Source organism: Pseudophryne corroboree, chromosome 6, assembly GCF_028390025.1.
Source record: "Pseudophryne corroboree isolate aPseCor3 chromosome 6, aPseCor3.hap2, whole genome shotgun sequence".
Taxonomy (NCBI): domain Eukaryota; kingdom Metazoa; phylum Chordata; class Amphibia; order Anura; family Myobatrachidae; genus Pseudophryne; species Pseudophryne corroboree.
The window spans coordinates 1,944,989-1,969,533 of record NC_086449.1 but is presented as its reverse complement, the minus strand read 5'-3'; the positions used below and the strand labels follow the sequence as shown (position 1 = coordinate 1,969,533).

Genomic DNA, 24,545 nt, shown 5'->3' with positions numbered 1-24,545 from the left:
CGACACCAAAAAAAGTAAAAAAAAAACTCGTGTCGACCTTTCACGTGTCGACGTCTACCAATAGTGGTCGACCATAACATGGTTGACCATTCATACCGGAACCAGCACACTGCGCCCCCCTCATCCCTGTATAATGTATATTACTGCGCGCCCCCCTCATCCCTGTATAATGTATATTACTGCGTGCCCTCCCTCATCCCTGTATAATGTATATCACTGCGCCCCCCCTCATCCCTGTATAGCGCACTGCGCCCCCCTCATCCCTGTATAGCGCACTGCGCCCCCCTCATCCCTGTATAGCGCACTGCGCCCCCCTCATCCCTGTATAGCGCACTGCGCCCCCCTCATCCCTGTATAGCGCACTGCGCCCCCCTCATCCCTGTATAGCGCACTGCGCCCCCCTCATCCCTGTATAGCGCACTGCGCCCCCCTCATCCCTGTATAGCGCACTGCGCCCCCCTCATCCCTGTGTGCTGACGCTTCCCTATAGATCAGGGGTTCTGGAACTAGTTGTCACTGTCAGACCATAAAACTCCAGGACCCTGCAAGTTACTGTAGAATGGTTGCCACACATGTCTGCACACCACAGTCCCTGCCTTGCATGTGGTTTTCAATATATCCATGCAAATGTTAATGTGTATACCTGCTGCAAAGGCTTTGGTGGGGAGGTAGTGAGTGGTAATGTGGCAGATAGGCAGGAGATGGAGATGGAGGTGGCAGTGAGTGACAGGGAGAGGCAGTGGCTGATGGCAAAGGATGACTAGGAAGAGGGAAGCAGTGGGGTAAGAGGCTGGCAGGGAGAGGCAGTGGGTGAGCGGATGGTAGGCTGACAGGGAGGCAGTGGGTAATGAAGGATGGAAAAGGGAGGCAGTGGGTGTCTAATGAGTCTTCTCCCTAGTTCTCCTGGCCCCTCCACTGCTCCATCCAGACACCGCTCATAGTCTGTGCTCCCCTCTTCATGCTGCACTGACGAGAGGTCCTTCAGACTTGCTGAGCGCTGGCTCCTGAGCATCCAGCAGCAGACCAGGCAGACTGTTTCCTAGAACTCATAATCCCCAGGGCCCGGGTGCACCCTTGCTGCCAGGAGTACAGGCTGCTAGGCGGACCTAGAGGTGGAGCTGCCTCACTCCTCATACCGGCAGGCATTTTCAGCCAATATCAGGAACTTGCACCACGAGGTGTCGCATGACATTGGTGCTCCGCCCCTGAGGAGGAGACACTTCCCTGTTCCCATGTGAAGAAACGGGATTGTCCATCTGTCAGTTGCGGTGGGGCATATATATCTATAGGGAAACGTGTTGATGCACAAGGGTGGGTGTTATCTGTTGCATAATGGTCCACCAGACTGCAGAGGTTCTTTATGGACTATATCACAGCAATGATGACCCAGGGTCAGAAGGATGGGAAAGAGAAAATGTGAGGACTGTACATTAGGGGCTTAATAGCGGATACTGCCTCTCCCCATAACGGAGGGTAACATACCCCATAACCATACAGGAAAGCTTAGGAAGGTAATGTGAGCGGTTCTGGAATGTGATAAGCTGCCTGCAGAGGTGAGTCTTCAGGGAACACTCTTAGGTTTTGAGACTAGAGGAAAGTCTTGTGATGTGTGGGAGGACATTCCAGAGTGGATGCTGCCTGAAAAGTCCTGCAGTAGTGAGCGGGAGCGAGTAAGGTGTGGATGAGATGCAGATCTTGTGGAGAGGTGGGGTTGGGTGATATTGAGATAAGTGAAGAGATGTACATAGGTGTAGTTCGGTTATTGGCCCTGTTATACATTGTATATTATACACTGAAGCCCCTATAATGTCCCCATATCTGTGTGATGTGTTACCAGCCTGGGTCACCATCTGTGATGTTATATATCATGCTGAGATATACTGTGATGGTGCCTCAGCGCTCTGACCATGGGATCAATGATTGACAGCTGTAGTGCTAGGAGTGCCTCTGTGCTGGGTTGCACAATGACTAAGCTGCTGATTAGTCACACAGTGAGTTGCTGATCATGCGCCTGCCTATAGTCCTGCCACAGATGCCTCCTCCTGTTCCTCTGCTAGTATCCCCATGGGCTGCCCATACACCGGCCGATGGAACACTATCTGGGTGCTCTCCAACATCTACCACCACTAACTGCATTGCATCTGTAGCGTGCCGGCCACGTTCCTGGCACTCGCATTGCAAACTCCGCTGGATGTGACATTATCCCCGGTTGTCTCAAGTAGCTTAATGGGTTTGCTTTTGTTCTAGATCTAGAGACAATGGACCCGAAGGCATGGAGCCTGATGGTATCATTGAGAGCAACTGGAATGAAATTGTGGATAGCTTTGATGATATGAATCTGTCTGAGTCCCTCCTCAGAGGAATCTACGCCTATGGTTTTGAGAAACCGTCTGCAATCCAGCAGCGCGCTATTCTACCTTGTATCAAGGGTGAGTGTGGTGGCCTGTATTGTGGGGAGATCCTGTATTGGTGGACAAGCAAGGCCAGTCATTGTGGGGTGCGGGTGGGGCCAGCGGCAGAGAATGAGGGCTAGGGCAGCGATAAGGTAGCTGATGGGCGGATGCCTCTGCACACCTGAGTGAACTGCTTCTTTTTTTCAGGTTACGATGTGATCGCTCAGGCTCAGTCTGGAACTGGGAAAACAGCCACGTTTGCCATTTCCATCCTCCAGCAAGTAGAGCTGGATTTAAAGGCCACTCAGGCCTTGGTACTGGCCCCGACCAGAGAGTTGGCCCAGCAGGTAAGTGGCCTCCATCCTGATGCTGTGTAAAGCCGAGAGTTCTTCTCGGTCATGATCCTGATGTCTGGACTCCTCTCTTCCAGATCCAGAAGGTGGTGATGGCTTTAGGAGACTACATGGGTGCCTCTTGCCACGCCTGCATTGGTGGCACCAATGTACGAGCTGAGGTTCAGAAACTCCAGTCCGAAGCTCCGCACATCATTGTGGGCACTCCCGGCAGAGTCTTCGATATGTTAAACAGGCGCTACCTCTGTAAGTATGTTACGTGAGCCCCCTGTCACTGGGCAAGGCGGCGTCATGTGGCGCCTGGTCTTATATCTGACAGGGGCAGAGAGAAGCACCCCCATATTCATCCCAGTGCAGCAGTTGTGCCTGTCAACTGGTTCATGCTATGGGGACACCCGCGTCTGGCCGTGGCACACCGCTTCTCATTGGCTAATGGGAAATGCTTTTGTTTGCAGCGCCCAAATACATAAAAATGTTTGTGCTGGACGAGGCCGATGAGATGTTGAGTAGAGGATTCAAAGATCAAATCTACGACATCTTCCAGAAGCTGAGCAGCAACGCTCAGGTAATATCAATGTTCTGTAGCAATGGTTAGTGCTGAGCCTTCAGAACTTGTGCCGGACACTAGATGGCGCTCTCCCTCTGTCGTGTTCTGCATGGTGCCTAGCAATGAGAGCTGGTTGTCCTGGGTTTGTTTTAATGATGATATCCCATGCGTGTCATCTGACGCCCTCATATCTCTCTGCATTGGATCTCCAGTCTGCGTCTTGCAGGCCGGAACAATCTGGTGCAGGGAATTGTGGGGTATGATCACACCACACTATCTGAAAACCCGGCCACCTTTCTCTGTGCAGGCGACGTCATAGCAGATAAAGCAGCTGCAATGGGTTCCAGGCACTGGATTGACATTAGTTGGTCAATAGGTTGAACCCATAGGGTCAAAATACAAGTGAGCCACCTTGGCCAAAGCGAGGCTTGTACACTAATATAATAGTAAATCTGCAGCTCCCAGTTGGAGTACATAAAGAAATATGCAACAAGGAAAGTGACTTTCAGTACAAGACAATATAGGACAAGTACAGGGTATATATACATAGCTGCATCAGCAGGGGACACGAAGTATCAGGGCAGCAGAAAACCGATAGATTTTGTGCCGGGGTAGAAGATGGTTTGAGTAACAGAAGGAAAGCACACGAGGAAGAGGGCCCTGCTTGTGAGAGCTTATGTTCTGAATGGGAGGGGCAGACACAGGTGGAACAGAGGGTTAGAGTTACCTGCGTTTGAAGAAGTGGGTCTCGAGCCCATTTAGAGTATTCAGGAGAGGTGGATAATTCAGAGATGGGGAGCAGCACAATGACGCATACAAAATGATACTCCAGAAAACTTGTCTCGTCCTATTGTTTGCTGTAGACTTGATCCAAACCCAGATGTAACGCGCCTGTGTCTAGCTTCAGGGTATTAATGCCTGACTTTTGTCTTGTAAGGTGGTGCTGCTCTCTGCCACCATGCCTGCAGATGTGCTGGAGGTAACCAAAAAGTTCATGCGGGACCCCATCCGTATCTTGGTCAAGAAGGAGGAGCTGACCCTGGAGGGTATTCGGCAGTTCTACGTCAACGTAGAGCGAGAGGTGAGTGTATGACTGCTGTACCCCCATCCCCCTGTCACTGGGCAAGGACTTGTCACGTGACTCGTTCTTATATCTGACAGGGGAAGAATAAATGCCCCATATTCATCCCAGCGCAGCAGCACTGTGCCTGTCAGCTGGTTCATGCTATGGGCACACCCCATCTAATCTGCTGTTACACCCTAGCTTGTGCTCATCAGTCTTGTCGTTGCAGATGAGTGCTTGGTCGTGCCCGGTTCCCCCAGGCCGACTGCTCTGCTGTGAGTCCCCTCGGTCTGACTGATGTCTGCTTTTCAGGAGTGGAAGCTGGATACGCTCTGTGACTTGTATGAGACCCTTACAATCACACAAGCTGTGATCTTCATCAACACCCGCCGAAAGGTGGACTGGCTAACGGAAAAGATGCACGCCCGGGACTTCACGGTGTCGGCACTGGTAAGCTTTTGCCGCATCCCCCCCCCTATTCTCATGCCCCTGTCACTGGGCAAGGCAGCGTCACGTGACGCATGTTCTTATATCTGACGGGGGTAGAGTAATGAACTCCCATATTCATCCCAGCGCAGCTGCTGCGTGACTGTCGGCTGGTTCATGCTATGGGGACATGTACGTGTCATGTGTCTTAGTATGGCTCTCATACAATCTCTTCCACAGCACGGTGACATGGACCAGAAGGAGAGAGACGTGATCATGCGAGAGTTCAGATCTGGGTCCAGTCGTGTCCTGATCACCACAGATCTACTGGTAAGCTGCTAACCTGCCGTGGTCTGCTCGGTGCCCCCGCTCTAAGGGTGTCGTATTAATGCGTTCTCTGTTCCAGGCCCGAGGCATTGACGTGCAGCAAGTCTCCCTGGTCATAAACTATGACTTGCCAACCAACCGAGAGAACTACATTCACAGGTGAGTGCGTGGCTCTGCGCAGCGCCAGCCCAAGAGCATTCCCTCTCTGCGCAGCCTCCATGCTGAGTGCAGAACGTAGGCCCTTGGAAGAGCAGTCGTAACCATGATCCACAGCGATTAACGCTACACTATCGCGTTTCGCAACTTAAGCATGGCTGACATGAAACTGTGTATTCCTTGTTCTGTGTGACTTCCAGTCTGGAGACATCGCAGTAACTGAGGCTTCTCTTGCAGGATTGGCCGAGGCGGCCGTTTCGGTAGGAAAGGAGTCGCCATCAACATGGTGACCGAGGAGGACAAACGTACACTCAAGGACATTGAGACTTTTTACAACACAACCATTGAGGAGATGCCGATGAACGTGGCAGATCTGATCTAGGCTTCCCAACAAGGGGAAATATTTAAATGGAAAAAAAACAGAGGAAAAAAAACAGCATAATTGAAAATAAAAAAAATCCCCCCTCTGCCTCCGCTGTCGCACCATGTGGTGGGGGCAGAGGGGGGCTGCACAGCTTTGTCTATAAAGCCCGTACATTTGGGTTTGCCCTCCCTACTCCGTGTATGACATTAAATGATTTTTTTTTTTTTTTCTGTTTCAAATAAATGTTATTTTGAGGTATTGTGGCCGTAAATACTTGTTTTGTGTTTTCTTCTCTAAAGTGAACACTAATCCTGCCCCACCCCAATTATCTTTTCCCACCAAATCAGTGGACCAAACAGGATTCCTAGAATTCCCCTAAATCAGCTCAATTTGGACTTGACTTTTTTTTAAACAAAAAATCCCCCTTCCCAAAAAAGCTTAATTGTTAAATTTTTATTTGCTTTCTGTATAGTATTTATTAAATAAAAACTGTTTTTGCAACATAGTTTGTCTCTTGCTTTCCCTGCCCCTCCCCGCTAGCGGCCCCCCTCCCAGCTAGCATCCCCTTCCTCTAGTGCTGTTTTTGGTGGGAAATGGGTTGAAGCTTGTGCTGTTGGCTGCGCAGGTTCACGTAGAATGATGGATCTGCAAATGTTCATACATTGGTCAGGCTTCAGTTCTGATGGCTTCCGGGTGCCTCGCTGTACAGTCCCCTCAGTGGGGTCTGCAATTATCATGTGACTATTGGCCATAGTTCTACAGTGGAAGCTTTCCTGGTGACCTCAAAGGGTGATCCAGGAACATTACATGTGAGGGTCATGTGGCCAGTTCTTGGGAGTGATGATGTGGGGTGGCATGGGCAGGAGCTACTGGATGGGAAGGTAGATTGGCACATCTGGATATCTCAATATTGTATGTTGTCCATGACGATGAGACGTGTTATGTTGGAGACACAGGCAGTGGAACTGGGGTTTGTGTATCGTTGGATGATGGTGTTCCTCTTGGTGCACACATGGTTGCTGAGGTACTGGTTGATAACGTAGGGCAGTGTTTACCAACCGCTGTCCTCAAGGCACACAATGGGTGAGATTCAAATGACCGATCACGCCCAATTTCCTTTCTAAAATCATCTGTTATCGCGCCCATAGTAATCAGGTTTACTGTGTACAGGGTCGGGTGCCTCGCTACTCCAGGGGGTAGCGAGCTGAAATATTACCATGTCCCTGAGGGCAGAAACAGAATGAGTGTGGAAAGGGGTGAAAATAATTGAATCTCCCCCTAACAGTCCTGGTTTTAGTGATATCCAGGCTTGAACACAGGTGACTTAATTAGTAGCTCAGTTTGATGTAACCATCTGTGCTGCAGCCTGATTATCGCTAAAACCTGCACTGTTGGTGTTCCTTGAGGACCGCAGGTGGGAATGCCTGACGTAGGGTGTCGGGATTTAATCTCATCCGGCCTCATGGTGGATTTGTAACCTGTCTAATGACTGAAGTCTGGAGTAACTCTGATTTCCAGGTAAATTGTGTAGCTTGACAGTAGTAATGTGGCTTACACCTATTGCTGCGTGCATTCAGAGTCTTATTCTGCAAGTGCTCATCCAGTCTAGGCAAATGTGGCCACAGGGCCTTCCCTATGTTATGTGCACAAACTTAACCATGGCTAGAGTAAGTGTCCCCCAGACGCACTGAGGTGTCCTCTCGGCATGACATGGGCTGTAGCAGTGCCTGACATTACGACTGCTCGTGTGGCTGGGTGACGTTATTTCCAGTATACTACCTGTACTGATGGCAGTGTACCCCTCACTCTGTCCCATCACACAGCTGACTGCTTCCCTGGACATCGCATAGTCTGTAATGTTATAGGAAGTTTCCAAGCTAGAGAATTAGGAGGACATGCACTAGTACAGGAAAATGTGACTTTTCTGTGTAAGTATCCCTTGTGCTGACAGCGGTGCACTACTGTCATTTGGTTACATGGTTCAACAAGAAAACAGTGATTGAATTTATATTTCTCTTATGTCCTAGAGGATGCTGGGGACTCCGTAAGGACCATGGGATATAGATGGGCTCTGGAGGAGACATGAGCACTCTAAAGACTTTAGATGGGTGTGCACTGGCTCCTCCCTCTATGTCCCTCCTCCAGACCTCAGTTAGATCCTGTGCTCCAGAGGAGACTGGATGCACTGCAGGGGAGCTCTCCTGAGTTTCTCTAAAAATACTTTCTCTATCGTCCTAGTGGATGCTGGGGTTCCTGAAAGGACCATGGGGAATAGCGGCTCCGCAGGAGACAGGGCACAAAAGTAAAGCTTTCCGATCAGGTGGTGTGCATTGGCTCCTCCCCCTATGACCCTCCTCCAAGCCAGTTAGATTTTTGTGCCCGGCCGAGAAGGGTGCAATCTAGGTGGCTCTCCTAAAGAGCTGCTTAGAAAAGTTTAGCTTAGGTTTTTTATTTTACAGTGAGTCCTGCTGGCAACAGGATCACTGCAACGAGGGACTTAGGGGAGAAGAAGTGAACTCACCTGCGTGCAGGATGGATTGGCTTCTTGGCTATTGGACATCAGCTCCAGAGGGACGATCACAGGTACAGCCTGGATGGTCACCGGAGCCTTGCCGCCGGCCCCCTTGCAGATGCTGAAGTAAGAAGAGGTCCAGAATCGGCGGCAGAAGACTCCTCAGTCTTCTAAAGGTAGCGCACAGCACTGCAGCTGTGCGCCATTTTCCTCTCAGCACACTTCACACGGCAGTCACTGAGGGTGCAGGGCGCTGGGAGGGGGGCGCCCTGGGAGGCAAATGAATACCTATTTTGGCTAAAAATACCTCACATATAGCCTCCGGAGGCTATATGGAGATATTTAACCCCTGCCAGAATCCGTTAAGAGCGGGAGACGAGGCTGCCGAAAAAGGGGCGGGGCCTATCTCCTCAGCACACAGCGCCATTTTCCCTCACAGGCTGGAGGGAAGGCTCCCAGGCTCTCCCCTGCACTGCACTACAGAAACAGGGTTAAAACAGAGAGGGGGGGCACTAATTTGGCGTTAGAAATATATAAAAGATGCTATAAGGGAAAACACTTATATAAGGTTGTCCCTATATAATTATAGCGTTTTTGGTGTGTGCTGGTAAACTCTCCCTCTGTCTCTCCAAAGGGCTAGTGGGTCCTGTCCTCTATCAGAGCATTCCCTGTGTGTGTGCTGTGTGTCGGTACGTGTGTGTCGACATATGAGGACGATGTTGGTGAGGAGGCGGAGCAATTGCCTGTAATGGTGATGTCACTCTCTAGGGAGTCGACACCGGAATGGATGGCTTATTTAGGGAATTACGTGATAATGTCAACACGCTGCAAGGTCGGTTGACGACATGAGACGGCCGACAAACAATTAGTACCGGTCCAGACGTCTCAAAAACACCGTCAGGGGTCTTAAAACGCCCGTTTACTTTAGTCGGTCGACACAGACACAGACAGGGACACTGAATCCAGTGTCGACGGTGAATAAACAAACGTATTCCTTATTAGGGCCACACGTTAAAGGCAATGAAGGAGGTGTTACATATTCTGATACTACAAGTACCACAAAAGAGGGTATTATGTGGGATGTGAAAAAACTACCGTAGTTTTTCCTGAATCAGATAAATTAAATAAAGTGTGTGATGATGCGTGGGTTCCCCCCGATAGAAAATTATGGGCGGTATACCCTTTCCCGCCAGAAGTTAGGGAGAAAATTATGGGCGGTATACCCTTTCCCGCCAGAAGTTAGGGCGCGTTGGGAAACACCCCTTAGGGTGGATAAGGCGCTCACACGCTTATCAAAACAAGTGGCGGTACCGTCTATAGATAGGGCCGTCCTCAAGGACCAGCTGACAGGAGGCTGGAAAATATCATAAAAAGTATATACACACATACTGGTGTTATACTGCGACCAGCGATCGCCTCAGCCTGGATGTGCAGAGCTGGGGTGGCTTGGTCGGATTCCCTGACTAAAAATATTGATACCCTTGACAGGGACAGTATTTTATTGACTATAGAGCATTTAAAGGATGCATTTCTATATATGCGAGATGCACAGAGGGATATTTGCACTCTGGCATCAAGAGTAAATGCGATGTCCATATCTGCCAGAAGATGTTATGGACACGACAGTGGTCAGGTGATGCAGATTCCAAACGGCACAAAGGTGTATTGCCGTATAAAGGAAGAGGAGTTATTTGGGGTCGGTCCATCGGACCTGGTGGCCACGGCAACTGCTGGAAAATCCGCCGTTTTTACCCTAAGTCACATCTCTGCAGAAAAAGACACCGTCTTTTCAGCCTCAGTCCTTTCGTCCCTATAAGATCATATCTGCCCAGGGATAGAGGAAAGGGAAGAAGACTGCAGCAGGCAGCCCATTCCCAGGAACAGAAGCGTTCCACCGCTTCTGACAAGTTCTCAGCATGGCGCTGAGACCGTACAGGACCCCTGGATCCTACAAGTAGTATCCCAGGGGTACAGATTGGAATGTCGAGACATTTCCCCTTCGCAGGCTCCTGAAGTCTGCTTTACCAAGGTCTCCCTCCGACAAGGAGGCAGTATGGGAAAAAATTCACAAGCTGTATTCCCAGCAGGTGATAATTAAATTACCCCTCCTACTACAAGAAAAGGGGTATTATTCCACACTATATTGTGGTACTGAAGCCAGAAGGCTAGGTGAGACTTATTCTAAAAAAATTTTTGAACACTTACAAAGGTTCAAATCAAGATGGAGTCACTCAGAGCAGTGATAACGAACCAGGAAGAAGGGGACTATATAGTGTCCCGGGACATCAGGGATGCTTACCTCTATGTCCCAAATTTGCCCTTCTCACTAAGGGTACCTCAGGTTCGTGGTGCAGAACTGTCACTATCAGTTTCAGACGCTGCCGTTTGGATTGTCCACGGCACCCCGGGTCTTTACCAAGGTAATGGCCGAAATGATGATTCTTCTTCGAAGAAAAGGCGTCTTAATTATCCCTTACTTGGACGATCTCCTGATAAGGGCATAGTCCAGGGAACAGTTGGAGGTCGGAGTAGCACTATCTCGGATACTGCTACAACAGCACGGGTGGATTCTAAATATTCCAAAATCGCAGCTGATCCCGACGACACGTCTGCTGTGCCTAGGGATGATTCTGGACACAGTCCAGAAAAAGGTGTTTCTCCCGGAAGAGAAAGCCAGGGAGTTATCCGAGCTAGTCAGGAACCTCCTAAAAACAGTGCATCATTGCACAAGGGTCCTGGTAAAAATGGTGGCTTCCTACGAAGCAATTCCATTCGGCAGATTTCACGCAAGAACTTTTCAGTGGGATCTGCTGGACAAATGGTCCGGATCGCATCTTCAGATGCATCAGCGGATAACCCTATATCCAAGGACAAGGGTGTCTCTCCTGTGGTGGTTATAGAGTGCTCATCTTCTAGAGGGCCGCAGATTCGGCATTCAGGATTGGATGCTGGTGACCACGGAGCCCAGCCCGAGAGGCTGGGGAGCAGTCACACAAGGAAAAAATTTCCAGGGAGTGTGATCAAGTCTGGAGACTTTTCTCCACATAAATATACTGGAGCTAAGGGTAAATTTATAATGCTCTAAGCTTAGCAAGACCTCTGCTTCAAGGTCAGCCGGTATTGATCCAGTGGGAAAAACATCACGGCAGTCGCCCTCGTAAACAGACAGGGCGACACAAGAAGCAGGAGGGCAATGGCAAAAACTGCAAGGACTTTTCGCTGGGCGGAAAATCATGTGATAGCACTGTCAGCAGTGTTTCATCCCGGGAATGGAAACTGGGAAGCAGACTTCCTCAGCAGGCACGACCTCCACCCGGGAGAGTGGAAACTTCATCGGGAAGTTTTTTTCCACATGATTGTAAACCGTTGGGAAATACCAAAGGTAGACATGATGGCGTCCCGTCTGAACAAAAAAAAAAAAACGGGACAGGTATTGCGCCAGGTCAAGAGACCCTCAGGCAATAGCTGTGGACGTTCTGGTAACACCGTGGGTGTACCAGTCGGTGTATGTGTTCCCTCCTCTGCTTCTCATACCTAAGGTGCTGAGAATTATAAGACGTAGAGGAGTAAGAACTATACTCATGGCTCCGGATTGGCCAAGAAGGACTTGGTACCCGGAACTTCAAGAGATGCTTACAGAGGTCTTATGGCCTCTGCCGCTAAGAAGGGACTTGCTTCAGCAAGTACCATGTCTGTTCCAAGACTTACCGCAGCTGCGTTTGTCGGCATGGCGGTGGAAAGCAGGATCCTAAGGGAAAAAGGCATTCCGGAAGAGGTCATTCCTACCCTGGTCAAAGCCAGAAAGGAGGTGACCGCACAACATTATCACCACATGTGGCGAAAATATGTTGCGTGGTGTGAGGCCAGGAAGGCCCCACAAAGAAATCTCAACTCGGTCGTTTCCTGCATTCCTGCAAACAGGAGTGTCTATGGGCCTCAAATTGGGGTCCATTAAGGTTCAAATTTCGGCCCTGTCGATTTTCTTCCAGAAAGAATTGGCTTCAGTTCCTGAAGTCCAGAAGTTTGTCAAGGGAGTATTGCATATACAACCCCCTTTTGTGCCTCCAGTGACACTGTGGGATCTCAACGTAGTTCTGGGATTCCTCAAATCACATTGGTTTAAAACCAGTCAAATCTGTGGATTTGAAGCATCTCACATGAAAAGTGACCATGCTCTTGGCCCTGGCCTGGACCAGGCGAGTGTCAAAATTGGTGGTTTTTTCTCAAAAAAGCCCATATCTGTTTGTCCATTCGGACAGGGCAGAGCTGCGGACTCGTCCCCAGTTCTCTCCCTAAGGTGGTGTCAGTGTTTCACCTGAACCAGCTTATTGTGGTGCCTTGCACCTACTAGGGACTTGGAGGACTCCAAGTTGCTAGATGTTGTCAGGGCCCTGAAAATATGTTCCAGGACGGCTGGAGTCAGGAAAACTGACTTGCTGTTATCCTGTATGCACCCAACAAACTGGGTGCTCTTGCTTCTAAGCAGACTATTGCTAGTTGGATGTGTAATACAATTCAGCTTGCACATTCTGTGGCAGGCCTGCCACAGCCAAAATATGTAAATGCCCATTCCACAAGGAAGGTGGGCTCATCTTGGGCGGCTGCCCGAGGGGTCTCGGCTTTACAACTTTGCCGAGCAGCTACTTGGTCAGGGGCAAACACGTTTGCTAAATTCTACAAAGTTGATACCCTGGCTAAGGAGGACCTGGAGTTCTCTCATTCGGTGCTGCAGAGTCATCCGCACTCTCCCGCCCGTTTGGGAGCTTTGGTATAATCCCCATGGTCCTTTCAGGAACCCCAGCATCCACTAGGACGATAGAGAAAATAAGAATTTACTTACCGATAATTCTATTTCTCGGAGTCCGTAGTGGATGCTGGGCGCCCATCCCAAGTGCGGATTATCTGCAATACTTGTACATAGTTACAAAAATCGGGTTATTATTGTTGTGAGCCATCTTTTCAGAGGCTCCGCTGTTATCATACTGTTAACTGGGTTTAGATCACAAGTTGTACGGTGTGATTGGTGTGGCTGGTATGAGTCTTACCCGGGATTCAAAATTCCTCCCTTATTGTGTACGCTCGTCCGGGCACAGTACCTAACTGGCTTGGAGGAGGGTCATAGGGGGAGGAGCCAGTGCACACCACCTGATCAGAAAGCTTTACTTTTGTGCCCTGTCTCCTGCGGAGCCGCTATTCCCCATGGTCCTTTCAGGAACCCCAGCATCCACTACGGACTCCGAGAAATAGAATTATCAGTAAGTAAATTCTTATTTTTTGTTAGGTTTTTATTTCCAGGGAGCACTGCTGGCAACAGGCTCCCTGCATCGTGGGACTGAGGGGAGAGAAGCAGACCTACTTAAATGCTAGGCTCTGCTTCTTATGCTACTGGACACCATTCGCGCCAGAGGGTCGGAACACAGGTCTCATCCTCGCTGTTCGTCCCGGAGCTGCGCCGCCGTCCTCACAAAGCCGGAAGATAGAAGCCGGGTGAGTATAAGAAGAAAGAAGACTTCAGATCTTCACTGAGGTAACACTGTGCGCCATTGCTCCCACATTCACACACCCTGACAGCACTGTATGGGAGCAGGGCGCCCTGGGCAGCAATAATAAACCTCAAGGGACACTGGCTGACATATATATATATATATATATATATATATATATATATATATATATATATATACATACATACATACATACATACACACACACACACACACACACACACACACACACACACACACACATACTGTGGAGGCAGTATATTACATAAACCCCTGCCAGTATGAAGAATTTGAGCGGGACTGAAGCCTGCCGTTGAGGGGGCGGAGCTTGATCCTCCAGCGCCATTTTCTACACGGCACGCTGCAGAGAATCTGCTCCCCGGACTCTCCCCTGCTGAACACAAATACAGAGGGCAAAAAAGAGGGGGGGGGGGGGGGGGCACATTTATTTGGCGCAGTGAGTGTATTACTGATATATAAAAGCGCTGTACAGACTGGGATTTTGTTCCAGTGGCGCTGGGTGTGTGCTGGCATACTGTCTCTCCCAAGGGCCTTATTGGGGGACTGTCTCCATATATATTTATATCCCAGAGTGGGTGGGGATGTTGGTCCGTGTGTGTCGGCATGTCTGAAGCGGAAGGCTCGTCTAAGGAGGAGGTAGAGCAGATGATTGTGGTGTCTCCGTCGGCACAGTCGACACCTGATTGGATGGATATGTGGAATGTTTTAAATGCAAATGTGTCTTTATTACATAAAAGATTGGACAAAGCAGAGTCCAGAGAAAAAGCAGGGAGTCAATCCATGGCTTTGACTGTGTCACAGGGCCTTTCAGGGTCTCATAAACGTCCCCTGTAGCAGACACTGATACTGACACGGATTCCGACTCCAGTGTCGACTACGATGATGCGAGGTTACACCCAAGGGTGGCCAAAAGTATTCATTATATGATTATTGCAATAAAAGATGTTTGCATATCATAGAGGACCCCTCTGTCCCTAACACAAGGGTATGCATGTTTAAGGAGAAGAAACCTAAGGTAACTTTCCCCCATCTCATGAGCTGAACGCTTTATTTGAAAAGGTTTGGAAAACTCCAGACAAGAAACTGCAGATTCCCAAGAGAATTCTTATGGTGTATCCTTTCCCCGCACAGGACAGGTTACGGTGGGAATCCTCGCCCAGGGTGGACAAGGCTTTGACGCGCTTGTCCAAAAAGGTGGCGCTACCGTCTCCAGACACGGCAGCCCTCAAGGATCCTGCTGATCGCAGACAGGGGACTACCTTAAAATCAATTTATACACATACGGGTGCCTTGCTCAGACCGGCAGTAGCGTCGGCATGGGTATGTAGCACAATAGCAGCACGGGCAGATAACTTGTCATCTGACATTGACACCCTAGATAAGGATAGCATTTTATTGACCTTGGGTCATATTAAAGACGCAGCCTTATATATGAGAGACGTTGGGCTGTTGGGTTCAAGAGCCAATGCCATGGCAATTTCTGCTAGGCGAGCCCTGTGGACCCGCCAATGGACGGGTGATGCAGATTCAAAGAGACATATGGAAACTTTGCCTTACACGGGTGAGGTTTTATTTGGGGAGGGTCTCGCGGACCTGGTTTCCACAGCTACCGCTGGTAAATCTTTTTTGCCTTATGTTCCCCCGTAGTAAAAGAAAACACTATCAAATGCAGTCCTTTCGGTCGCATAAGTCCAGAAGCGGTCGGGGCTCTTCCTTCCTCGCCAAAGGTAAGGGTAGAGGGAAAAGAATGCCTGCTACGACTAGTTCCCAGGAGCAGAAGTCCTCCCCGGCTTCTACAAAATCCACCGCATGACGCTGGTAGGGGCACATCTTCGAGTCTTCAGCCAGGTCTGGGTTCTGTCAGATGTGGATCCTTGGGCGATAGAAATTGTATCCTAAGGCTACAACTTGGAATTCGAAGAAGTGCCTCCTCGACGATTTTTCAAGTCGGCTTTGCCAGCTTCTCCCCCAGAGGGAAATAGTTTTAGCTGCAATACAAAAGCTGTGTCAACAGCAAGTAATTATCAAGGTTCCCCTAGTCCAACAGGGGAAAGGGTAATATTCAACCCTATTTGTGGTCCCGAAACCGGATGGCTCGGTCAGACCCATTCTGAATCTAAAATCCCTAAACCTGTATTTGAAAAAGTTCAAATTCAAGATGGAATCTCTCCGGGCAGTGATCTCCAGCCTGGAAGGGGGGGGGGATTTTATGGTGTCACTAGACATAAAGGATGCATACCTTCATGTCCCCATTTATCCCCCTCATCAGGCGTATCCGAGATTCGCTGTACAGGACTGTCATTACCAGTTTCAGACGTTGCCGTTAGGGCTTTCCACGGCCCCGAGGATTTTCACCAAGGTTATGGCGGAAATGATGGTGCTCTTGCGCAGGCAAGGAGTCACAATTATCCCATACTTGGACGTTCTGATAAAAGTGAGATCGAGAGATCAATTGCTGAAAAGCGTGTCGCTCTCCCTGACAGTGCTGCAGCAACACGGCTGGATCCTAAATCTACCAAAGTCACAGTTGATTCCAACGACTCGGCTATCATTCTTAGGCATGATTCTGGACACGGAATAGAAGAGGGTTTTTCTCCCAATCGAAAAAGCCCAGGAACTCCAGAACATGGTCAGAGACCTGCTAAAACCAAAAAGAGTGTCAGTTCATCAATGCACTCGAGTACTGGGAAAAATGGTGGCGGCCTACGAGGCCATCCCCTTCGGCAGGTTCCATGCAAGGACATTTCAGTGGGACCTTCTGGACAAGTGGTCGGGGTCCCATCTACAAATACATCAGAAAATAAACCTGTCCCCCAGGGCCAGGGTGTCTCTCCTGTGGTGGCTGCAGAGTGCTCACCTTCTAGAGGGTCTCAGGTTCGGCATTCAAGACTGGGTTCTGGTGACCACGGACGCGAGCCTCCGAAGATGGGGAGCAGTCACACAAGGAAGAAATTTTCAGGGACTATGGTCAAGCCAGGAGGCTTGTCTACACATCAACGTGCTGGAATTGAGGGCCATATACAACGGCCTACGACAAGCGGAGAATCTTCTTCGCGACCTACCCGTTCTGATTCAATCAGACGTCACAGCCGTGGCTCATGTAAACCGCCAAGGCGGGACAAGGAGCAGAGTGGCAATGGCGGAAGCCAACAGGATTCTTCGCTGGGCGGAAAATCAAGTAAGCGCTCTGTCAGCAGTCTTCGTTCTGGGAGTGGACAACTGGGAAGCAGACATCCTCAGCAGACACGATCTCCATCCAGGAGAGTGGGGACTTCATCAAGAAGTTTTTGCAGAGATAACAAGTCGTTGGGGACTTCCTCAAATAGACATGATGGCGTCACGCCTCAACAAGAAGCTTCGGAGGTATTGTGCTAGGTCAAGGGACCCTCAGGTAGTAGCGGTGGGCGCCCTGGTGACACCATGGGTGTTATAGTCGGTCTATGTGTTCCCTCCTCTTCCGCTCATCTCAAAAATATTGAGAATCATAAGACGAAAAAGAGTGCAGACAATACTCATTGTTCCAGATTGGCCTCGAAGTCCCTGGTATTCAGGTCTTCCGGAAATGCTCACATAAGATCCGTGGCCTCTTCCTCTCAGGGAGGACCTGTTGCAGCAGGGGCCCTGCGTGTTCCAAGACTTACCGCGGTTGCGTTTGACGGCATGGCGGTTGAACACCAAATCCTAGCTGGGAAAGGTATTCCGGAGGAAGTCATCCCTACTCTGATAAAAGCTAGGAAGGAGGTGACGGCGAAACATTATCACCGTATCTGGAGGAAGTATGTATCTTGGTGTGAAGCCAAGAATGCTCCTACGGAAGATTTCCACCTGGGCCGTTTTCTCCACTTTCTACAGACAGGAGTAGATATGGGCCTAAAATTAGGCTCCATTAAGGTGCAGATTTCGGCCCTATCAATATTCTTTCAAAAGGAATTGGCTTCTCTCCCAGAAGTCCAGACTTTTGTAAAGGGAGTGCTGCACATCCAGCCTCCTTTTGTGCCTCCAGTGGCACCCTGGGACCTTAACGTGGTGTTATGGTTCCTAAAATCTCACTGGTTTGAACCTCTTCAAACGGTTGAATTAAAATTTCTCACTTGGAAAGTGGTCATGGCCTTGGCATCTGCAGGGCGGGTGTCCGAATTGGCGGCTTTGTCTCACAAGAGCCCCTATCTGATTTTCCATGTGGATCGAGCAGAGTTGAGAACTCGTCCTCAATTTCTGCCTAAGGTGGTTTCGTCATTTCATATGAACCAACCTATTGTGGTGCCGGTGGCTACGGGGGACTTGGAGGATTCCAAGTCCCTTGATGTAGTCAGGGCCTTAAAAATGTATGTAGCCAGGACGGCTCGAGTTCGGAAAACAGAGGCACTGTTTGTCCTGTATGCGGCCAACAAAGTTGGCGCTCCTGCTTCTAAGCAGACTATTGCTCGCTGGATCTGTAACACGATTCAGCAGGCTCATTCTACGGCTGGATTGCCGTTACCAAATTCGGTAAAGGCCCATTCCACTAGGAAGGTGGGCTCTTCTTGGGCGGCTGCCCGAGGGGTCTCGGCTTTACAGCTTTGCTGAGCAGCTACTTGGTTGGATTCAAACACTTTTGCACAATTCTTCAAGTTTGATACCCTGGCTGATGAGGACCTCATGTTTGCTCAATCGATGCTGCAGTCATCCGCACTCTCCCGCCTGGTCAGGAGCTTTGGTATAATCCCCATGGTCCTTACGGAGTCCCCAGCCTCCTCTACGGACTAGGAGAAAAAGATTTACAGGTAGGTTTCAAATCTTATTATTAAAACTACTCTAAAGTGGGGGGGGGGGGGGGGGGGGGCGCTCCTCTGGTGCTCTGCGTTTCTCACCAGAAGGTTCATCAGGAGCCTGGACTAAATACAGCCTTCTTTGGAGAGCGTTTCATACTACATTTGAGAGAGGGACATTTTGCTCATAAGAATATTCTCTGAAAAATTGGGATTACACATTACTTTTGGGGTGTTTCAGCGTTGCTGTCTAACATACCTAGGACACTGGCCACTGTCCTGAGCACCTGTATGTGAGAGGTACACACAGATGCGACCAGTTGGTGGAATACATTTTTGTCTCATGTATAACTGCAGGTCTTTGATGTGTCATAGAGGGTGAGATGTATTAACACATTGGAGTGATGTTAATCGCATATGTACTAACAATATGCGATTAACATCGCAGTGCGGTGACAGAGGCCCCACGCGATACCTGTGAGGCCGGGGGGGGGGGGGGGTCTCCATTTGCTGGGCAGCAGGCTGTCCCGGGCGCCGCCTCTTCCCTGCAGCTGGAAGGACCTCTGGCTGTGTTGCTAGGGAAAGGAGGAGTTTAGCTTCCGAGACCAGGGCTGCCTGGAAGGAGGTATGCCGGGGGGAGGGTGGTTGACGTCAGCGGCCGGCGGTAAGAAGTTCATAGGTTTCTATAGGGTATCGCCATCTTTACTCGGCGGCCGGGGATTAGTACATATGAAAATGCAATAAAACCCCGGAAAACAAGGGTTTTATTGCATTTTCCCTTTTGTACATCCCGCCCAGAATAAGAAAATAATGTGAAAAGATATACATTGCCCCTGTCCATATATATTCTACAGTGTCCTGGACAGATTTGGTGGTAACACAATTAAATACTTGCGTTATAGTGATATTTTAAGCTAATTGCTTTCTGGAATTAACAAAACATTCAATCTTCTCATACGTCATTAAGTCAATTTAAATGTAGAAAAATAGTAACTGTTTGGTATCATCATTTGCACCACACTGAGCATGGACCAGAGAAAGCAAAGGAGATCGTTGTCTGAGGTAAAAGTAGGCAAACTCTCATCAGCTCGATGTTCCTGTGACTACAAGATTAAAGTCCGTGGGACTGTAGCCAAACTCTCTGGACACGGGCACAAGGGGAAAATTAACTCCAGATTAAACAGAAGGATAGTGAGAATGGTAAAAAAAAAAAAAAGGCATTTTAGAGTGAGACCCTATAAACCACCCCACCTGCATTCCTGAGCCATGCCCTTTGTGCTGCCTGGCAGTCCTGGTCCAGAGGTGCTGCAGCAGCTACACACCACCCAGAAGAGAGGCAAGAGTGATGCTCCCCTACAGCTCCGGCCATCTGAATTGCTGCTGATAAATGGCCGGTTAGGCCAAGCGTTGCTCCTAGGATCATTATGGACCTCAGCAAGCTCCGTACATACTGGTGGTAGAGTAACCTCCACCTCGCAGCAGATAATTACTAGGCGCAGTATGATCCTGAGAGTCAGAAGTTTATTACACCTCAAGGTTGCCCCAGTATAAGAGTTGCTGCTTTGTCTCTTTGGTAAATATTCCTACTGGGCCAATGATGTGCTCTGCAGTAGCGCTTGTACATAACACACGGATCGAGATGCAGCCAGACGCTGAGGCTATGGGCAGGCAATGTCATGTATTGCTTGTGTTACCAATGACATGCATTTATACAGGTAGCCGCGGCCTCCGCATTGTTCCCATGTATTTATGTGATGCATTGGGGGAGAGAAGGCAGACAATGCAACCCTTGGCCTGGATCAGGGAAGAAAAGGCCTAATATCACCAGAAACGCGCCGAGGTCGTAGGACCGCAGTTAACGGGCGACGCAGGAGCGGTATACACACTACAGCCACGCTAATCCCAGGAGGCCTAGTGCTCTATAAGACCCAGAAACAATTGGATGAGGAATCCCCCTCCCCACCTAATGACAGGAAACAGACTGGAGGAATGGGCTTATGGGAGCTGGGATTTGCCCCTTGAGACCCCACCACAGTGCGAGGGTCCCAGAAAGCTAGGCCGGGATTGGTCTTTGTGACTTTCCTAACAAAGCCCCCTCAATGCTACGTTCACAAATGTCTGAAGTCCTTAGAATACCAATATAGTCAATGTGACAAACCTGCAGATTGATCCCCAGTAGGTGTGACCGCGCTCACCTGTAGATCAGGTATTACAGAGAGGACGTCACAGGATTGCTGCAATTCCTTATGATGATAAAGTGTGATGATATCCAGCAGTTGTTGTGCAATTGGCTCTAAGACGTAATTAGGATGGAATGTAACTGAAACCATTATTAGACTGAAGTGTAAAACATGCAGCGACAGGCAGAGGGCGACACTAAGCCACAGACCTCGTCCGTGCTCCATCTGCAGGCTTCTGCTTCCATTGCACTACATGAATATACTGTATGATTTCACCTTTTGGAACTTTGTGCAGTTTGGGGATCCTACTGTTGAAGAGAGTGATTGTGCTGCTGCCATTTCTATATTGTCTGCCCCGTCCAGCGGCCCGCAGGATCTACCTCCACAGACCGCTCATTCTCTGCCCCGTCCAGCGGCCCACAAGATCTACCTCCACAGACCGCTCATTCTCTGCCCCGTCCAGCGATCACCAGGATCTACCTCCACAGACAGCTCATTCTCTGCCCCGTCCAGCGATCACCAGGATCTACCTCACAGACCACTCATTCTCTACCCCGTCCAGCGGTCAACCAAGATCTACCTCCACAGACCGCTCATTCTCTGCCCCGTCCAGCGATCACCAGGATCTACCTCCACAGACAGCTCATTCTCTGCCCAGTCCAGTGATCACCAGGATCTACCTCACAGGCCGCTCATTCTCTACCCCGTCCACCGATCACCAGGATCTACCTCCACAGACCGCTCATTCTCTGCCCCCATCCAGCGGTCACCAGGATCTACCTTCACAGACCTCATTCTTTACCCCGTCCAGCGATCACCAGGATCTACCTCCACAGACTGCTCATTCTCTGCCCCGTCCAGCGATCACCAGGATCTACCTCCACAGACAGCTCATTCTCTGCCCCGTCCAGCGATCACCAGGATCTACCTCACAGGCCGCTCATTCTCTGCCCCGTCCAGCGGTCACCAAGATCTACCTCCACAGACCGCTCATTCTCTGCCCCCATCCAGCGGTCACCAGGATCTACCTTCACAGACCTCTCATTCTCTGCCCCGTCCAGCGATCACCAGGATCTACCTCCACAGACCGCTCATTCTCTGCCCCGTCCAGCGATCACCAGGATCTACCTCCACAGACCGCTCATTCTCTGCCCCGTCCAGCGGCCCACAAGATCTACCTCCACAGACCGCTCATTCTCTGCCCCGTCCAGCGATCACCAGGATCTACTTCACAGGCCGCTCATTCTCTGCCCCGTCCACCGATCACCAAGATCTACCTCCACAGACCGCTCATTCTCTTCCCCCATCCAGCGGTCACCAGGATCTACCTCCACAGACCGCTCATTCTCTGCTCCGTCCAGCGATCACCAGGATCTACCTTCACAGACCTCTCATTCTCTACCCCGTCCAGCGATCACCAGGATCTACCTCCACAGACCGCTCATTCTCTGCCCCGTCCAGCGATCACCAGGATCTACCTCCACAGACCGCTCATTCTCTGCCCCGTCCAGCGGCCCACAAGATCTACCTCCACAGACCGCTCATTCTCTGCCCCGTCCAGCGATCACCAGGATCTACCTCACAGGCCGCTCATTCTCTGCCCCGTCCAGTGATCACCAGGATCTACCTCACAGACCACTCATTCTCTATCCCGTCCAGCGGTCACCAAGACCTACCTCCACAGACCGCTCATTCTCTGCCCCCATCCAGCGGTCACCAGGATCTACCTCCACAGACCGCTCATTCTCTGCCCCGTCCAGCGATCACCAGGATCTACCTCAACAGACCGCTCATTCTCTGCACCATCCAGCGATCACCAGGATCTACCTCACAGGCCGCTCATTCTCTGCCCCGTCCAGCGATCACCAGGATCTACCACCACAGACTGATCATTCTCTGCCTCATCCAGAGATCACCAGGATCTACCTCACAGGCCGCTCATTCTCTACCCCGTCCAGCGGTCACCAGGATCTAACTGACAGTCCGCTCATTCTCTGCCCCGTCCAGCGGCCCACAGGATCTACCACCACAGACCCCTCATTCTCTGCCCCGTCCAGCGGTCACCAGGATCTACCACCACAGACCCCTCATTCTCTGCCCCGTCCAGCGGCCCACAGGATTTACCTCCACAGACCGCTCATTCTCTGCCCCGTCCAGCGGTCACCAGGATATACCACCACAGACCGCTCATTCTCTGCCCCCATCCAGCGGTCACTGGGATCTACCTCCACAGACCACTCATTCTCTGCCCCGTCCAGCTGCCCACAGGATCTACCACCACAGACCCCTCATTCTCTGCCCCGTCCAGCGGTCACCAGGATCTACTACCGCAGACCCCTCATTATCTGCCCCGTCCAGCGGCCCACAGGATCTACCTCCACAGACCACTCATTCTCTGCCCCGTCCAGCGGCCCACAGGATCTACCACCACAGACCCCTCATTCTCTGCCCCGTCCAGCGGTCACCAGGATCTACCACCACAGACCGCTCATTCTCTGCCCCCATCCAGCGGTCACTGGGATCTACCTCCACAGACCACTCATTCTCTGCCCCGTCCAGCTGCCCACAGGATCTACCACCACAGACCCCTCATTCTCTGCCCCGTCCAGCGGTCACCAGGATCTACTACCACAGACCCCTCATTCTCTGCCCCGTCCAGCGGCCCACAGGATCTACCTCCACAGACCCCTCATTCTCTGCCCCATCCAGCGGTCACCAGGATCTACCACCACAGACCGCTCATTCTCTGCCCCCATCCAGCGGTCACTGGGATCTACCTCCACAGACCACTCATTCTCTGCCCCGTCCAGCTGCCCACAGGATCTACCACCACAGACCCCTCATTCTCTGCCCCGTCCAGCGGTCACCAGGATCTACTACCACAGACCCCTCATTCTCTGCCCCGTCCAGCGGTCACCAGGATCTACCACCACAGACCCCTCATTCTCTGCCCCATCCAGCGGTCACCAGGATATACCACCACAGACCGCTCATTCTCTGCCCCCATCCAGCGGTCACTGGGATCTACCTCCACAGACCACTCATTCTCTGCCCCGTCCAGCGATCACCAGGATCTACCACCACAGACCACTCATTCTCTGCCCCGTCCAGCGGCCCACAGGATCTACCTCCACAGACCACTCATTCTCTGCTCCGTCCAGCGGCCCACAGGATCTACCTCCACAGACCACTCATTCTCTGCCCCGTCCAGCGGCCCACAGGATCTACCACCACAGACCCCTCATTTCTGGAAAAAACGCAGGAGTGTCTGGAGAAACGGGGGAGTGTCTGGGCGAATGCTGGGTGTGTTTGTGACGTCAAACCAGGAACGAAACTGACTGAACTGATCGCAGTGGCAGAGTAAGTGTCGAGCTACTCAGAAACTGCTAAGAAATTTCTCATCGCTGTTCTATTCGCAATTATGCGAACCTTTCGTTCGCAATTCTGCACAGCTAAGATTCACTCCCAGTAGGAGGCGGCTTAGCGTGTGCAATGCTGCTAAAATCAGCTAGTGAGCGAACAACTCGGAATGAGGGCCTATATACTGTACATGCAGTATATATATATATACATACACAGTATATAGAGATTATAAATATATATATTTATATACTGTGTGTGTGTATATATATATATATATATATATATATATATGCTATTGCTGAGTGTAATGGGATTGTGAATACTGTAAGCACAGTAGTGTAAGAACCAGCAACTTCCCTTTAGATGTCACATGACTGTCACACTGGTAAAACGTTGCACGCTCAGCTGAGTCAGACATGCCGGGAATGTTCACCGTTCCTGCCCTGAAAGCACGCTGGGCCGGCCAGGCAGGAAACCTGAGATCATCTATGGTCCTGCTGTAACCATTGTACGCTCCTGTTTATACAAATAAAATGAGAGTAACGTATTCAGAGGTACACCCCTCCCCCCGTGGTGCAGCGATGCAGC

At 50.4% G+C, this 24,545-nt stretch overlaps 2 protein-coding genes and 1 non-coding gene across 3 annotated transcripts in view; all 3 read left to right on the top strand.

Annotated features, from left to right (window-relative positions):
• Positions 1-6,132, top strand: part of EIF4A1 (eukaryotic translation initiation factor 4A1) — a 19,648-nt gene extending 13,516 nt beyond the window's left edge. The window contains exons 2-10 of the mRNA XM_063930674.1: positions 2,248-2,429; positions 2,601-2,740; positions 2,824-2,992; positions 3,202-3,311; positions 4,231-4,374; positions 4,669-4,806; positions 5,023-5,112; positions 5,189-5,268; positions 5,503-6,132. Of these exons, the coding sequence (XP_063786744.1) occupies positions 2,248-2,429; positions 2,601-2,740; positions 2,824-2,992; positions 3,202-3,311; positions 4,231-4,374; positions 4,669-4,806; positions 5,023-5,112; positions 5,189-5,268; positions 5,503-5,647 (1,198 nt within the window). The 3' untranslated portion in view covers positions 5,648-6,132. The remainder of the gene's footprint in view (positions 1-2,247; positions 2,430-2,600; positions 2,741-2,823; positions 2,993-3,201; positions 3,312-4,230; positions 4,375-4,668; positions 4,807-5,022; positions 5,113-5,188; positions 5,269-5,502) is intronic.
• LOC134938932 (small nucleolar RNA SNORD10) lies at positions 3,440-3,579 on the top strand. Its single transcript, XR_010181366.1, has one exon. It is a non-coding gene; the product is annotated as a small nucleolar RNA SNORD10 (small nucleolar RNA).
• Positions 6,133-19,440: 13,308 nt separating the features above from the next.
• Positions 19,441-23,909, top strand: LOC134933924 (uncharacterized). The gene is made up of 2 exons (XM_063929467.1): positions 19,441-19,614; positions 21,456-23,909. Exons 1-2 carry the CDS (start codon positions 19,441-19,443, stop codon positions 23,907-23,909), a joined length of 2,628 nt encoding a protein of 875 aa, XP_063785537.1.
• The last annotated feature ends 636 nt before the right edge of the window (positions 23,910-24,545 follow it).